Raw genomic sequence first — 18,320 nt, 5'->3', positions numbered from 1 at the left:
CCCGAATGTCAACAGGCTCCGGGCCCAGCTGTGTGCAACACTTTTTAGTGTTTCCTTTTTACGTTGGTCCCTTTTCGCAGCACGTTGACCCTAATGCCAGTGTTCTGGGCTGTTGCAGCGTGTTTGTAAGGGTCGGCCATGTTAAAAAAAAACCTGTTCTGGCCTTTAATTGGAAATATAACTGCTGTCAAAAAAAACCTCCACAGTGACTTCCTCCCAAATGACACATTTCCGCTGTGGAGTCAGAAAGTGACATGCCTCCTGATGGCAATCGACATGAAATGCACCCCAATACTTCCGCTGTGTTCAGAGAACAGGAAGCAGAGTAACTCTGTAGAGTAAAGAGCACGCGGATATTTGTCACCCTGCCGCAACAAGTGGCACAAACTGTTTTATATCACTAAATACACCAGGAAGTTGACATCTGAACCATGAACAAACGAAGACTGAGTAAGTTAAATTGTTGTACATCCTGCTGTTCTGTAATATTTCTGATATTTTCTATTTTTTTCATTCAATTGCACATAAAGTAAAAAATATAAAGCTCCAGTGTCTGTTGAATTCCAACACAGAGAAATGTTGTTAGTAGTTTATAGAATACAAAAACACAGCATAATAATAATTTAACTCAAAGACATGTCTATAAATAGTAAAACAAGAGAAAATGATAGTGCTGAAGCGTTTCTTAATTTTTTCCGGGGCTGTATATCCTACATAATTAAACCCATGGAGCTATTACTAAAGGGTAAATTAAGATATTTGGGCAAAACAACAGGAAGTAGAAATTAGTTCAGAGGGAATATTACAACTATTTATTGGAGTTTCATATTTAGGAAAACCTTTTCATTTTAAAGTATTCCATTACACATCTGTTCATTCATTATCTAACATGAGAAAAGTGTAAACAAAATGTAATGAAAATATGGAAAGCAAATATTTTATTCGAATGACATTTACATTTTTTTACTTACTAGTTACTTTAAAAATATATAAGTGTATAAACTACAATGCTTGTGAAGGATTCAAACAACGGATCCAAACATTTTTGACAAAACATCACGTTTATTTGGGTTCCTTTTCACATTTCAGATGTCTTTGAGGAGCAGTTCCTCATAATATGGCTAACATTTATTTTTCTCCTTCTTCCCTTTTTTGTTAACTTTCGGCAACCTCTCAAATGTATCTGGCCCAACTCACTAGATGGTAAACAACTGCAATAAACTACGAAACGTTACATAAAACTACCTCCACCTTGAGCTGCAGTAACAGTTAAATAGTGCTCTAACATTTATGTGTCAGTGTCAGTAGTATTATAACATATGGGACATTTTACTGTGGAACATGTACTTTCCTACTTGGTAACTTTAAAAAAACGTTTCTCATATTTGCTCAAATTGGCACTTTAGCCTAAGAGTAAGACAGATAGTCTGTGAAAAAATCCTGTTAATCGGCCTCCTTTTAGTGCTGCTAACTGCATATGATAGAAATACAACCAATAAATGGAGGAATAGAACCAAGTACCGAGTATTATGAATGCAGGAATTCAGGACACCGCTACTGCACTGCCTAACTCTGACTCAAATATTTGAGTGTAACATTTAGCTGTCAAATGAGAGAGATCGCTCCAGCTCGTAGGAGGTGCTTGGATTTGGCTGATCTGTTTTCTACATGGCGGCCAGGTCAGTTTATTTGCGCTGCCTAATCTAACAGTTGGAATTCTCAAACAGTGACATTGCTTTAGAAACTCTTCAGCTGTGATTGGTTGATATCCTTCAAGCATGATTTCATCTTACAAATGCCTTTAGAAGCGCCTGCAAAAAGCACTACAGTCTATGTTTGAAAGACTATTAGATATCGTATAGGGACAGTTTCAGCAAATATTGTAAAACAGCATTTTAGAGATAGTTACCAACTGAACCTTCAAGTCCATGTAGATGACATTACAAAATTATTTTTACTTGACATTTGTGTGTGTTGTGATGGAGTATTTTTACACTGTTGTATTGGAACTTGTGAAAGTTGGGTGTGATTAAGTGCCATCCAGCACAACTCATGTTCACAAGATTTATAAAAATAATTTGTTTCCCTTGCCACAAAAGGGTAATGGATACAAAAAATGAACAACAAACAATGGCATCTGTACAAGGATTTAAAAATGTTTTACTCCTAACATCAGTATAGTATGAAAAATCTGCAATTGGTGCAACCCAAGTATGCACCTTTTGAATTTCAAAAGAAGTAGAAAAAAGATGCAGACTGGAGTTTCCCTCCCTGTTTTCTGGCTGTCATATTGAAGAATAGATCCTGCTGATTGTGAGCAGGCTCTCCTTTGACAGACAACCATCATGCAACACTTCCTGCCAATGTGTTCCCAAAACCAGCAGGTTTGTTTGCTTTACTAAACCAGACAGTTTTTTAAACTTAAAGGGGCCCTATTCCTATTCTGCTTTTTGGGGAATTTTCCTTTCCTGTAGTGTGTTATATAGGTTTTTGAGTTTCTCTCTCACACTACCCCCCTGCCTGAAACACCTCCATTGGACTCCTTTGTTTACTTCAAAGTGACATCAGTATTTAACATTAGCCGGGCAACACATTTGACGTGATAGACTAAGGGGCGTCACATCTCTATCTGTTGACTAATCACAACAGATCCGGCCAGCAAAACCAATCAGACCAGGCTGGGCTCTGGTTTTACACAGAGGGTGAAAAGGCAGTATGAGAAAAAAAAAAGAACTTTTTTGAACACCAATGCATATAAACATGTCACAGTAGAAGCACAAAATACAAATATGAACCTGAAAATAATCATAATAGGGCCCCTTCTAAGGTTTCAAGGTTTTATTGGTCATATGCACAGCATATACAACGTACATGTTGGCAATGAAAATCTTATGCTCCTCCAACAACTCAACACACATGGTGCAAATAACATAAATAAAGTAGTGCAAAAAGAGAGAAGAATATTTACAATAACAACAATAAAGATTTGAGGATGTGAAATATATACATATGTGGAATACATTGAGAGTATTTAAATACTTTACACTGTTGAATGAGGAGGTATGGACAGATGCATATATTATGTATAACAGATGTATATGGCAGATATGTATAATATATAGATATGTGTACTATAAACAGATATGTATGGCAGATGTGTATAATATATATATATATATATATATGTATGTAAACAGATGTGAGTAGACATTCACACAGCTCAGGAGTTCAGCAGTCTTATAGCCTGTGGTATAAAACTGTCCCTGAGTCTGGTAGTCTTGGTCCGGATGCTGCGGTGATGTGGGTCCTTTTATACCTACCGGCCTCCTTCCTACACCGCTGGGTGTAGAGGTCCTCCATGGATGGCAGCTCCGTCCTGGTGATGTGCTGAGCAGTTTTCACCACCCTCTGTAGAGTCTTACGGTTGAGGGCGGTGCAACTGCCATACCAGGCAGTGATGCAGCCAGTCAGGATACTCTCGATGGTGCCCCATATATTCTAAATATATAAGGCTCTATTTAAGGCCAGAGTTTAGTTTGCCAGTAAACAACTAATGCAACAAAGCTTCCGTAAAGAAGTTCTGCTCCATGGGACATGAATAACTAATTATAATCTAAGAAAAAATAATTCCTAACTTGAAAAAAGAGATATGAATACTTTTTGACTTCCTCTAACAACTCAATAAAACTGAAATGGAAGAAAAGGTTGTGAGTGAGTTTGACTTTGTACCATATACTTTAAATGTACTATTTAATCTTAAATTAAATGTAAATACATGTGGTATGAAAAGTACAACTATTCGCTCTGAAATGTAATGGACAAGTACTTCTAGTTTTATGTACTGTACTTGAGTTAGTATACTTAGTGACTTTCCACCCAGGAAAATACATTTTAGTAGACACGCGAGGATGATACAAGTTTATATGTGTAATCCTTTAAATGAAAATGATCTATTGACACTTGTTTCTCTGTGAATGAGTGTGTTTGTGTGCTGGCTGTTTGTCCCACTCACAAACAGTTTTTTGGTGCATTGTAAATGAAGCATAGATGTGTCTTTGTACAGTTTGAATGGACAGCGTCCCAGCTGAGAGCAGAGTTTAAGCAAAGATAGCAAGTGTCTTGCTGAAAGGACAACAGCTCACTGTGCTTCTCTTCTTCTGCTGTTAGACTCTTCAGTTGTTCACTATTCAAAGTTGACGTTCATCCATGAGGGATCTGCACCCACTGCACCATGCATAGACACAGAATAGTTTATGGACATGTTGAAGTTTTCACTTCACCATTTTTCAAAAAACTGGATCGCACTTAATGATAGGTGGAGGTTTGTTGTTTCCCACGCAACAGATGCTCCCTAGTCACTGTATAGATCAGGTCCGTTTGATTTGTGTTTTAATTTAGGAAACACATTAAGACTTGAAAAAATCCTACTGTACAGTATGTTGTCCTTTTCACAGTTTTCTGGATATTATTTTCACTTCTGAATCAAGTACAGTGACATATCTAGAATGTGTTTAGCCTAGCTTAGCACAAACACAGAAGCAAAGGGAAATGAAAAGCCTATTCCATCAAAAGTGTAAAAAATAACCCCCAAAACAAAATGGAATTCAACCTTATTTAAGATTAGTCAGTTTTATTTGTTAAAACTTCAAACCTATTTTAAACGATGTCTAAAACATCTAGTACCCTTCAACATTTTTTGGAATGCTAACTTGCTGTCTGGCAGAGGCGTAGATACATCAGATATCGATACCACTGTCATATTTGTTGATTACTTATAAAGCTACTGTACAGCCAGCAGACAATTAGCTTAGTCTAGCATAAAGAACATAAGGAACAGATAGCCCAAATTTGTCCAGATTAGAGCATTATTCGGCCACCTGTTACCATCATTCAAGCCACTTTTCAACCAAAGGAACTTTTCCCACGGAACTAGGAACCCTATAAAAAACTAATCGCTTTACAACCGCACAGTCCAGGGTCCAGAGCGCCACAAAGTGCCACAAAAAAACTTGTGAAATAGTTGGTGCTTTGTAATATGTCAGTGGACTTACTAACTTAAGGAACCATTTAGTTACTTTATAAGAAGTTAGGGTCCTAAAGGTTCCAGGGACTTTGGATGGAAACACTTTTTGTTTCTTTTGTTAATTACAAATCAACTGGCAAAACATGAATTTGATACACATATAGAATTTGATGTATGAGTGACTTCATTTCTTTAAAAGGCCATATAATGCTTCTTTTGGGGGTTTCTCTCCGCTGTAGTGTGTGTTTTGTGCTTGTCACTGGTTCGCAAAGGCTAAAATCCCAAAGGGAATTTTCTCAAACTTTACTTCTAACACTTTCACTGTATATGATGAACCAAAACATTAAGTGAGAGATATCTCAGAGAGACAGCATCCGTCTTCTCTCGCCTCCTCAAAATCTTCAGTCTAAATATAGCTGAGGAAATAAATATCCGTCAATCTAATAGGTCCCCGGGGCAGAAACATAATCAAATGCTGCTGAGAGCTTGAAGGGCTGCAGATTTGAATAGCAATGATGAGAGTTTCAGCCATTGAGGGTACAACAACATTCCTCTGATGACTCTGGGGCAAAGAAAACATTTCTTTTAATGTGTTTCACAGGAGAAAGAAAACATTTAATGGTTTCAGCTGCTGGCCCATTTATGACCTAAAGTCCAACATTGTTCTTTACTGCCTTTAAAAATGTAGAACTACATGTCACAAAGTCAATAATGTAGACTGTGACTCACGTGTATGAACAAGTTTGTGTATGTAATAATGAATGTAAGAATGCTCAGATCACAGGGTTAACAGTCACAGGTTGAATTTCCCTGAGAAACTGAATACAACATCTCATCTTTTGAAACAACATCTATCATTTCCTATATGTGCTCATCGAGTACATTACAGTATTATCTCAGCATTAATGTTTAAACCTGTAGAGCAGTTGGTTGTAAGCATGTATTACATGTATTGTAACCTTTGTGTTTGGAATTCACAGTCAATAGACCTTATGTCTTATAAGCCATGGATACTATACATTTCAATTAAACCCTTATAATGTCATAATGGCAATGCCAAAATGGAATTGTTTATCCGCGTATCATATTAATGCAGCTTAAGCTTCCCCTACTTCCCAGGTTTCAAATGGTTTGGGAGCCTCACTAATGTCTCCATCCACCGACCGTCAGAAAAACCCAACGTCAAGGTAGTCCCAGAGCATGATGGGAGCCTCGGCGGTGCCAAATCAGCAGTGGGGGAACAATCAGTGGATGACATGGATGACTGTCTCCTCAGCCCCAGCTACGCCCGCTCCAGCGAGATGCACACACATGTGGGCACTGTGCCCCGCTGCCAGACTAAGAAGAACAGCTTGAAGGGGTTGAGGGAGGAGAAGAAAAAAGAGGAGGAGGGGTTGAGTGCAGGGCAGAGCCAGTGGAAGGCGGGTGAACATGTCCGAGACTCCCCTCTGCTCAGTGCCCTGTCAAGCCTCAGTTTGACTAGCATGGACCGGCCACTGCCAGCCACCCCGAAACCCAGCCGGGCATCACCTCTGACCTCAGCAAAGGAAATCTGCGTCAATGATCATTCAGTGGACCCCCTTAAGGAACAAGGGTCACAGGAAAGGAGCAGGGGTGATTTAGAAACTAGTCGAGATGTAAGACAACCTTCAAACATGGCAACAAACGGCTCCAAAACGGCTATGCAGCAGGATGTTTACGTGCCAATGGACCCTATAGCAGAAGCAGCTCGCAGCCACGTGGGCAACCAAACAGAGAAGCTGCTTGGTGTCATGTCAAATACACTGGAAACCCAGAAGACTGTGAACGGCTCGCAGGAGGTGAAGTGCTTCATCAGGTGAGAAAGTTGAATTATTTAAATGTATTGTATCCGAAAACATAAGGTCACAACCCCAAAATTAGTCAGTGTGGTTTACTTTTTTCAACCTGCTCTAAATCTTTTTATAAGGTTTAAAGCAACACTGCATAAACTGACACTGCAGTGAAATTTTATCAACCTGAATAATATATCAGTATCTTGATACAAGTCCAAATAAGGCAAATTGCTGCACTAGGATGAAGTAAAAGACAAACTAAACACTTTTAAATGTATTTTTTAATTTTGTTTTATATTGGTTGAACATTTAATCAGATTTTAGCACTGGCATAACCGTTTTAATGATGGAAATAGGACAGATAACAAATAAACAAAGTGCACAATAATTTCTCTGACTTAAGCCTACAATTTAAAAGAAATATTTTGAAACACAAATTATAGCTACGATTTAAAATAGAGACTTTATTTTTAATATTCAGCAACAATGACTATTACCACTAATAAGGATTTATTTTTAAAGCGAGATTAGTCTATGAGCAGCGGCGGACATGCGCAGTAGCCGCCTGCCTGCCCGCTGTGGTTCAGCCTGTCAGCTGGTTCTGCCTCAGCGGCAGAGCGTGTCTCACTGTGCGGGAGAAGATGAGTGAAGTCCGGGACCCTCTTTCTCGTTCAGTCCGCTGCGGAGAGAGAGAGAGAAGGTGAGGGAACTTAAAAGAATAACTCAAATATTATTTAATTATTTTAAATCACTATTGTTAATCACGGACAATCACTGACTACACGTTTCTTTACAACTTTGCATGTAGTCTGTGTTTACAGTATGTAGGACCGGGAACACATCCGTTTTTGGTTAGTTTTGTGCCATTAAACACTTCAGGTCCTTTCTAGTAAAACATTTGACTTTGAACTCAGTGTGTTACCAGCTGTGTGTCTGTGTTGAACATGAAGTACTGCAGGCTGAAACTGGATGGGACTATATGTTACATAAGAGGAGGAATTTGATCCTGCTCTGCTTTCAGTCAGAATGGTGATAAGGCTGTTTTGGCAGAGATGCAGAAGCCTGTTTCACTTGTTCCTGTCTATCTGTCTGTAAGCCAGTCTGTACTATACCTGCTTCAGTCTGACCTGATGTGATAAAGTATTCAGATCTTGTTCTTCATTAAAAGTACTATTACAACACTTGAAAGTAGTTCACTACTTTTGCATTTAAATGAAGAGCATCTCAGCTAATATCAGAGGACATTTGAATGAGCCACAGTGCTTGATTACATAGCAAATACAGTGTATATGTGATTTAAATATTGTTTATAATTGGCATACTTTTTTGAAAAGTGTGTTGTATAATACCTTCTGAATATAAGTTTTTATTTTTTTAATTTTGTATAATATTTGTTTTAAACCGTCAAATGTTGTGCACCTTTGCAATATAAAATAATTGTTTTTAATAGTCATATTCTTGTTTTAAAATTTTTAAAAAGTACGTTTTCAAAATACTGTTTGTCCCTGTGACACACATCTTGAATATTGCATTTGACATTTCTATATATTTGAATTTTCTGCGATTTAACGTACTTGGAGGTATAGTTCAAGGAAAGCCGAACAAAAATAAAGTAAAGAACATGATGCTAGTGCTACGGTGGCCAATAGTGGCAAACGCGCTACAGCCCTTAACGGCCCGAAACACTTACATTAGGAGAAGCGCGCTGCACTTTCAAAAAACGCAGATAAAAAAACACAGATGTGCCAGAACCCAAGCACAGGAAGGAAACATTGTCACTGTTGGCAGAGTTAGTCTATTTCATAATTGTAAGTTTTGTCAGTATATTTGAAATGACTACGTTAGCTGGCAGATCTGCAATAATATCGGAAGTAATCATGCAGACACGTTCTTAAAATAAGCCATTAAAACATTTAAGGTATGTTTCTTGTGACAGTGATTGTTGTCATCTTGCAAAATGTTTCTATTTGCAGCATTTTATTTATGCAGTGCTTTAGTAAGCACTTTGCATGTTTCGTCAAGTTGGTGAATGATTTGTAAATGTTGCACATGTGTTTTCAAGTTGGTGAAGATGTTTCTTAATTTGTGAGTGTTTTGGCACATGTATGTTTTTATATATTATATGCAGCACATTTCTCCTGTCGGCCACCACAGTTTTCTGCCAAAAAATGGTTGAATGGACAAAGGAAGCTTTCTGCATCCCATCTCGTACCGACAGTCATTGTCTTTTTCAACAGTGACAACAGTAACAATTTAAATTGATGCCAGAAAAAAAAACTGTATAATTACTCCAAAAATATGAAAATTGTGTCAAATAGGCCATCAGAAGGCAGAGAAAGCTCTGTATTTACGGATAATAAATAGGGGATGGATGTCCGGTGGGTCTGCTGGTGGTGTGCTCTGATTTCTGAATTAGATAAGTTCTTCCTTTTTTCGAAAGAGGAAGTAAGGAAACCGTAACTTCGGGATTATTTGTTGTTTGAGGTATTGTGGCTGGGAGTGACGTTAGTGCACTCATACTTTATTTCTCTAGAAAAAACCCTTTAAGGTTGAGCTGGTTGTTGGAAAGCTGACCAGATCTGAGAACCTGGGCTGTTGGTTTCCTGAACTTATTGTATTGTCACAGTAATAGAGGAAGTTCTGTTTTCATCATAATGAATCCATCAGAGCAGAACTGGTTATTGAGGTTGACTTTGACCTCTATGCTCTATGAAGACAGACGTAGCTGGTTTGGATTTGTGTGTGTGTGTGTGTGTGTGTGTGTGTGTGTGTGTGTGTGTGTGTGTGTGTGTGTGTGTGTGTGTGTGTGTGTGTGTGTGTGTGTGTGTGTGTGTGTGTGTGTGTGTGTGTGTTTGAGGACGTTCAGTGTGTTTAATAAGTGTGTAAGGGTTGCTGGCTGGAGGAGCAGGAAGTACTGTAAAATTTGATGCTGGTTTGGGGAGTGCAGCCCCCAGGCGGAGGGAGTTCCCCCCTCACTGGGCTCTCAGAGCAGTTTCTTTAGACCATTACAACACTTTTGAAACACATTTTTCCTAAAAGCGGGGAGTTTCACTATGGCTGCTGTTTGCTGTCATCTTTGCACTGATATCTAGAGCTGTCCTTCATGAAACTAAAAATAATTTGAAGGGCAAGGAGAGCCAGATTTTGCAACAAATGCCTTAAACGATAATGATTGTTTCCGCCCCGGATTCAGATCCACTCCACATTTTAATGAGTTCTTCATTGGCCCATGTTTCACCCATCCACCAAGTTTCATGAATCTAGAGCCAGTAGTTTTCCGTGATACTGCTGACAAACAGACAAACAAAGGAACCAATAAGAAAACCACCTTGGTCTTGGTAATAACTCTGTCTAACTGAGTTGTCTGTTTACTTGTACTTATACTGCTGGCAACAACGCACTTTTAAGGCAGACCACACTAAAATGGACAAAGGGTAAAAAACAATTCAATTCAATAAACTCTCTGCCTCTTTTACAAACGTCATAAGAAGTTTAAATAACGAAAAAAGGTTATGAGCGCTTCCTCGATTTAGGACTCTCCTATCCATCAAGTGTCACAATGATTGCTATCGGTCAATGGCACAAATCATGTGTCTGAGCTTACATATTTAATTTTCAATAGGAAAAACCAAAAGGCACCAGGTGAACAGATTCAGGTAATCAAACAGGAGGGAAAACACAGAGACAGGAAGTAAAAACAGACATAACAGGGGTTGAAAGCTTATCAAAATAAAACAGTATCCGGTCGGTGGCATAATCAGTAACGATCATGGCTGAGATTTACATTTGGTCCAGCAGTGGCTCAGTCAGTAGGGGCTTGGACTGGGAATCGCAGGGTCGCCGGTTTAAGTCCCCAAACAGACATGAAATATGGAAAGTGGACTGCTACTTGGAGAGGTTCACCTCCTAGGCCCTGCTGTGGTGCCCTTGAGCAAGGCACCAGACACCTCCAATCCCCCCTCCCCATTGCTCCCCGGGCACTGCACAATAGCTGCCCACTGCTCCTAGTACTAGGATGAGGACCAATTTCGCTGTGTGTGCTCTATTGTGTGCTTGTATGTGACAAATAAAGAGGGTTTCATCCTCCGATTCTATCAGTAAGCAAAGACAGATGATGAATGATATTTTTATCCTGATCATGTGGAAATAAGTTCATGATCACAATAAATCAAACTTCTTTAATGATCTGTGTTATTTATTCCACTTAAAAAAAATCATAATCACAGGAACAGGAACAGGAACAGCATAACAAGATTTGAGCAACATTTCTCAGAACAAAACTTGTTATGAGACAAGAAATTATCGGAAAATAAATTAAGGCACTTCCTTAAGACTCTAATCGTGAAGTAATTAAAAATAATTGTTTTTCTGATATCGCTCGATAAACTCTACCCAAGTACAAGCCACCCGGATTTAAAATCAAGCATAACGTTTGTGAATGTAGCTTCTGACTGTTTGTGTGTTCACATCTGTGTGTGTGTACGATTGTGTGTGCTCTCAGAGTTTGTGTTTGGAAACAAAAGGTCACCTCCCTTGATGATACTCATGGAAAAATGTGGCATGTTGAGGAAGAAGTCAACCAAAAAAGTTTCACATTGTCAACGTGCCGTTTCACTGTCAGAGAGAGACTACGCAATTTGTTTTCCTCTTTTTATAACACGAGTTAAAAGTGTTTGACTCCCAGAGCCTTCAGACCTGGTGACAAGCCAGCTGGCATGATTACTTGATTGACATCCGGGGACAAAAGAAGTTTTCTTTGCTTCCGTCCTTAAAAAACGTCTTTTGAGCAGATATGACGTTTCACACAGCCGCAGAAATATTCACCCATCCTCCCTGGAGAAGTTTGTTGTTGGCAAGTTGTTGCTGGGTGTGTTGCATTAACAGAGAGTTGTGCAACAGGTCAGTCAGAAAACAGCATGTTCTGCCTCTTCTGTAATGCTGCTCCTACTACAACTGCTTTCAAAGCACTTAGGGTGGGGTATTTAAGGTTCACCAAATTTGAAAGATTTCATCAAATATTTAGTCACATTTGTGATGTTTACATTTTCTCTGCTTGTGATTCAGATTAAAACCACTTTTATCGTTTTTGTTGTCTTGATTAGGCAATTTATTGGACAGATATGTGAATAGGCAATGTATCAACTAAAAATAACCACATTACCTTTGATTTTACCAGAGATATGCTCATGTGTTTTTTGGTAATATATCATTCAGCATTCGTAAAGCATTAAAAAATGACTAATTTATCGAACAAATCTCAAAATATGACTGACTGGAACTTTCCACACACCAACCAGAATTGAGCAGGAAAAACTTAAATCTGATCACAGTTTATGTTGCCATGGAGAGGCCATCGTCAGTCAAATCTGATTAAAATCCACCCACACAATCCTGATGCAGCAGATTAGTGTTAAACCAAATCTGTTGTCATACTGACTCACTTATGGAGCTTATATACACATTTGACTGCTATTTATTATAAATGATTTATTTCCAGATATCCACAAACCAAAATTGAAAAGACTTCCTAAAAATGTATTGATTTACTCTTTAAGTATATTCTTTCGAACTCTCATGTTTGGTTCGATCTGTTCACTTAAGTGAATCAATGTTTTCATTATGATTTTCTCCAAATAACATACTTCTTTGGAGAAAATATACAAGTATACTGTAGTATGCCTCCAATCAGAATTAATTCCACCCTTTACCCCCGGCTGTCTAAGCCTTTAAAAATATAAAAGAGCAATCAACAAAAGACACTTTGAACAAATACCTCGTGTTTTTGATGTAAACTTATTTTGTGTTTCTGTCATTTTTTTAGTCAGTGGAACAAAACAGACAACAGCGGAGAGTACGTGAAGGTAAGCTTCCTCTGTACATGACCTTTATAATCTATTTTCATTCTTATCTTTTTTAATGTTGCTTCCTGTTGCCGTGAAGCTTATTATCATTTCCTCTCCTCTGACACTTTCTGTTCCCTGGGGTAGCATCATTCTCAGTTAATGTTAAAGAGGCCCTATTATGCTAACTGGGGTGTTATATATTCGTTTTAGTGAATGTCAGTGGTCTGCAAATGCTAAAATCCCCAAGTTCTATCCAGTGGGAGTTCATCCCCCCCGGCCTGAAACACCTCCATTGGACTCCTTTTGTTTACTTCCATAACAGAGTGACATCACTATGTAACACCTGCACTTCTATTGGCTAGCGTTACAACACATTGTACGTGATAGGCCAAGGGGCAGGACAGCTCTAAATGGTTGACCAATCACATCAAAGCCGGCCCGCAAACCAACCAGAACAGACTTGGCTCTGGTTTCAGACAGAGGGTAAAAGAGGTGCTGCAGCACAGGCAGTATGAGAATAATAAAGAGCTTTTTGAACATTAAAGCATCGAGACATGTCCCAGTAGAGACACAAAATGAGCCTAAAAATGTGCAAAATAGGCCCACTTTAAGTTAAAACTGCTATGATCCTCTACATAAGGCACTCTAATTCAATTAGGACGGGTGACAGAAAAGGCTCGGGGAATGCGGTTCTTTGCGGATGAAAAGCTTTGAAGCGGCTGCGGTTGCCCCTGGTAACCTCAACGGCCTCAATTCGCTCGGCAGCTCTGCCTGGAAAAAGGTGGAAAGAAACACACACAGAGAATTTCCAGTTCATTGACTTATAATTGGATACTTGACAAACACACTTGTCTAAAAGGCACAAGCTGGCAATGAATGATATAGCTAATGAAATTAAAGCAATTCATTAGTGGCTTCCAGGTCTTTTCCCCACTCCCAAACACACTCACAGACAAACACACACACACACGGTATATACACACATTCTTCTATGTTGTTTTGAAGTGGACCTGGCCCGGGGCCCAGCCCTTGATTCACGCACCAATGGGACAAACCATTCTGGGAAAGAAAGGGAGGGTTGGGAGGTGTTGAGGAGAAAAACATGCCACCTATAAAACGGTGTAATGACAGTAAGTGGAGTGTGTGTGTGTGTGTGTGTGTGTGTGTGTGTGTGTGTGTGTGTGTGTGTGTGTGTGTGTGTGTGTGTGTGTGTGTGTGTGTCTCCCTAAACAAAAGCATTCCCAGCCTGCTGCCGGCGTAACCTCTTGATATACAGTATCTTCATTTTTTTTCTATTTGTATAAAGACGCGTCAGACAAAGCACCACTGAGTGATGACCCCCATGCACAATGACGTTGCCACGGCAACCGAACCAAGACTCCAGTATGGGTCTGGGTCTGGGGCCCCTGGTGTCGCCAGTGCTGATGCCAGTGTGGAAATGCCAGAGCAGTCCTTCCTCCCACCACACCCCCGTTTGTCCTCCCTGTTAACACACATGCATACTCACACAACAACGGAGCAGATAAAGGCTGCGGTTTGACTACATTCACCCACAATTCTTGATCTCGCAAAGGACGAACATTTCAAGGGACTTTGCACAAAAGAAGCCGCAGCAATGCGACAGTAGAGATGGCCTCTGATTTTCCGTTCCAAATCAAGAAGATGCGACATGAATGCTCTAATATTTGCACTTTGTTTTGTTGGGTTTTTGTGTCTGATTGTGCGCCTGTGATGCCCTTCAAGTTCTCCAAAGACAAGTTCTGGTTGGAGCCACCATCCGAGAAGCTGAGGAAGCAGCTGGAGGAGGAGCTGAAACTGAGCAGCAGCAACCTGAAGAGCCACGCCTGGTACCATGGACCAATCCCCTGGGAGGTATGCCTCAAACACACACAAACACACACTAGGGCTGCACAGTTAATGACAATGTTATTGAAATCAAAATACGGTGATGCAGTGATGACGTATTTTTGTAGTCCAAACCGGAAGGTAGCACTGCAATGTTTCCTAAAAAAACGAAAGGGATTTTCCCACTGGATTTAGGAATATTGCAGAAAACAAGTTCTGTGGCAAACAAATGTTTATGTTGTTACAAACACTTCCTGCAAACATTTAGACTGGTGAACTGCGTAAAACAAGATACACGGTAATTATCGTCATACAGATACCTCTTATGTCAACGTGGGAATGTAATTAGAAGGTTGTGTATACTTACAAGGACTGTTGTGAAAACCAAGCAGCTTATAATATTTTAAAACCAAAACAGGTTTGCAAAGGAAGAAATGCCATTAGTTTTGTATTAGTTATTATTGAATTTTTTTGTCGATATTCTGATTTGAAACCGTTGTTACGAAAACTTACAAGAGAGGGGGGAAGTTTTTTACAAAGCTTGCCGCTGTATTTACACCCTCCACCTGAAAGAAGGGAGCCTCATTCAGCTGCGAGTATGACTTCAGGCGGAGTTCTGTCCATCACAGAGTGGGAGTGGCTAGGGTGTGGTTTGGAATTGGGCCTTTGTTTCTCTTTGGTCATTTCAATTTTCCCTTGTTGGTACGGGTCTAATGTCATCTATCCATGACAAATAAACACATGATTTATGTTTTTAACTTTGGAGGACATTGCATTTACTTGGGTTTGTTACATGAAGGATTATCCTAACCCTAACCCTAACCATACACCCATAATATAAACCAAAAACTTAACCCAAGTCTCAATTTAGAACTTACAATATGACGTCCAAATGTTTATCCTTAAATGTTAAGTGAGTCCTCAGTGAAAAAACTTACCAATTAAATATACCCACTTTGTAATACAAGTACAAACACACTTTTTGCGACACAAACTTGTCAACTTATTTATTTAAATGCTTTTATTTTGTTTTATTTGTAAGTGCTGTAGCTTGTTTCAGCCAGCAAGCCACTAAAGCACCTTAATATCACCTTTTTACATTTAGGAAGGTGCAGCATACGCCTCTTAATGAAAAGTTTAATGTTATAAGGGTCCAAAACAAAGCTAGCTGTCAGGACATCACGTTTAAATTTAGTTTTACATTAAAACAGCACATAAGAGTTGTTTTTTAGTTTTTCCCTATTCGACTATCATGAATCAGAGTAATACAGTGGTTTCAACTCAAGAGGGAGCTCTGTTCAAACACCAGCCGATTACATTCATGGAATGCAAGAGCTTGTTTTGTAAATCTAGATTGATCAAATATGTGAAAAAACAGGGATCCACAAGTGACATTGTAAATGCAGTTGAATAATATTGGGCCTCTTTTCTATTTTGAAAAATCCAAAGTGTGAGGGAGAGCAAAGATGAGCAGTTGTAAAGGCTTTAATTAACTGGAAAGCTGATAGTTTGAATTACTCCTTTTTAAAATAAATAAATAATAGAAACAACACTTAAATAGAATTCCTGCAAAAATGGATTTATTTATTGAATATACATTTTAAGTTTATGTCCTTTGGGTAAATTGTTATCAGGGACTGAAATGTCCAGTAAAGTATGCAAAGCCATAAATCAAAACATCATTCAGTAACTGGGGGTTTAAATGCTCGACATTTAAGATTTCAACATGTTACAAAGTTACATTTCTTCGAATTTATAAACTAATAAATAGAAATAATAATCATAATACATAAAAAAAGATACTTTAAAATATAAACAATAATAAATCAATTAAATTCAAGAAAAAAAGGTACGATGTTTGGAGATTTGATTTTGTGGTTCCACTCCATCTACAGATCTTTGTCACTTGTGTTATGAAATTGTGTTTCCCTATTACTGTTCATTTTGTGATATTTGAGGTAATATTTGATCAACATTTTCCATTTTCAAAGTCATGTTTACAGTGGCAAATGTGTTACAACAACCAGAAACTTTCCAAAAAAACAATCTTTCAATACCCCCCCCAAGTCTTTTTAATTTTATAAGTATTCCAAAAGGCAGTGAGGGAGTCAACATTTATCTGAGGAGTTGGTGTCAAACTCTATTCATCCCTGCTATAATAAATATTTTGTCATTAATACTGAATTATACGTGGATTTTCATTCTTGGTATTTTTATAGGTGTGTTGTAAACATGAATGATTTATCTTCTTGTTTACCAGCATAAACACAAACAAGTAGTAGTGGCAGCATCTTTAAATACACTCAACATAAAAAATGAATAAAAGTTGGTGTAAAGTTGCCAAAGTCCTGACCACACCCATTATGCAGTTTCAATTATCTGTGAAAATGTTTGTATTTCTATTTTAAAAAGTATACATTTTTGCACAGGTTTCCGAAAGTCTGGTGGTGAATCACGGTGACTTCCTCCTCAGAGACTCTCAGTCCTGTCAGGGCGACTTCGTCCTCACGTGCCACTGGGAGCAGAAAACACTTCACTTTGTCGTCAGAAAGACGCTGGTTCAGTCCAGTGAGACGTACACCCGGGTGCGGTACAGCCTGGAGGACGAATCCTTTGACTCTTTGCCGGCTCTTGTTCACTTCTACGTGGGGAGCAAAGCGGCTCTGACCAAGTGGAGCGGGGCTCAGATTCAGTGCCCACTGAACAGGACGCTGCCTCTCAGTTACCTGCAGACGGCCTTCTGCACTGCTTTCAGCCCACCATCAAGCCACCAAGCACCGCAGAATGACAGTGAGGAGAGAGTCTGTCCGAAAAGGTAACATTTCACTGACATACATCACTTTCTTTTCATATGGCATCATATCAAAAATCAAGAAACTCACGATAGAATTAAATGGGCCCTTTTATGCTTAATACAGAAGGTATCATATTTTTATTTAGTGTCTCTACTGGGACATGTCTCCATGCCTTAATGTTCAAAAAGCTCTTTATGTTTCTCATACTGCCTGCAGCACCTCTTTTCACCCTCAGTCTGAAACCAGAGCCTAGTCTGCTCTGATTGGTTAGTTGGCCAGGTCTGTTGTGATTGTTAAACTGCTTAGAGAAATCCTGCCCCTTCGCCTATCAGGTACAAAGTTTTGGAGCGTTACATAGTAATGTCAGGCGTTTCGAGGGGGGGGGTGGGGGGTGGGGGGTGGGGGGGGTGGGGGGAGAGAAACTTTGGGAGACCATTTACATGCTCAAAACGCCTCATAACACACTGCAGGAAAGGGAAACCCCCAAAATACCCTTTAATATTTGTGTGTTGGTTAGTGTAGAAAAGTATCAACACGTAGAGGAAGTAACAAAGTGTCATTAAAGCATCATGATACACAGACATATCTCCATTTCAATAACATTTGATTAATCAGAAACAGTTAAAAAATTCTCTCTCTCTTTGTGTCTCCATGCAGTCATTCCTCTCTCCACCACAGGGAGTCAGATGAAAACAGGGAGCAGGATGTCCGTCCTCTGCTGACTGCTGCAGAATGCTCTAATGTCTACAACAGTGAGTTTCATCCCATACTAAACTCTTTTTCTTCATTTTTGTTGCCATGCTCACAGTAGAAGCACAACCCATAAGATAGTTAAATCATGAATCATCAGTGACTGTAAATTCCCCAGAACCAACAACCGATCATTAAAGTGCCCTTTGTCAGTTTGACTTTTGGCCAGATAAACTTCCGCCAAACTAATCTAACTCTAACAACAGATCAAAAAACACCATAGAATCTCATAATATTTATTGGTGGCGTT

At 39.1% G+C, this 18,320-nt stretch overlaps 1 protein-coding gene across 1 annotated transcript in view; it reads left to right on the top strand.

The window, feature by feature from the left end:
• Nucleotides 1-320: 320 nt before the first annotated feature.
• Nucleotides 321-18,320, top strand: part of sh2d3cb (SH2 domain containing 3Cb) — a 41,180-nt gene continuing 23,180 nt past the window's right edge. Inside the window, 6 exon segments of the mRNA XM_063898282.1 lie at nt 321-450; nt 6,143-6,860; nt 12,659-12,698; nt 14,424-14,552; nt 16,955-17,340; nt 17,978-18,072. Coding sequence (XP_063754352.1) covers nt 432-450; nt 6,143-6,860; nt 12,659-12,698; nt 14,424-14,552; nt 16,955-17,340; nt 17,978-18,072 — 1,387 coding nt within the window. The 5' untranslated portion in view covers nt 321-431.

This window comes from Eleginops maclovinus, chromosome 12 (assembly GCF_036324505.1).
Source record: "Eleginops maclovinus isolate JMC-PN-2008 ecotype Puerto Natales chromosome 12, JC_Emac_rtc_rv5, whole genome shotgun sequence".
In the NCBI taxonomy this organism is placed as follows: Eukaryota; Metazoa; Chordata; class Actinopteri; order Perciformes; family Eleginopidae; genus Eleginops; species Eleginops maclovinus.
Note: the sequence above shows the minus strand (reverse complement) of the source record. Positions and strands in the feature narration are given on the sequence as shown.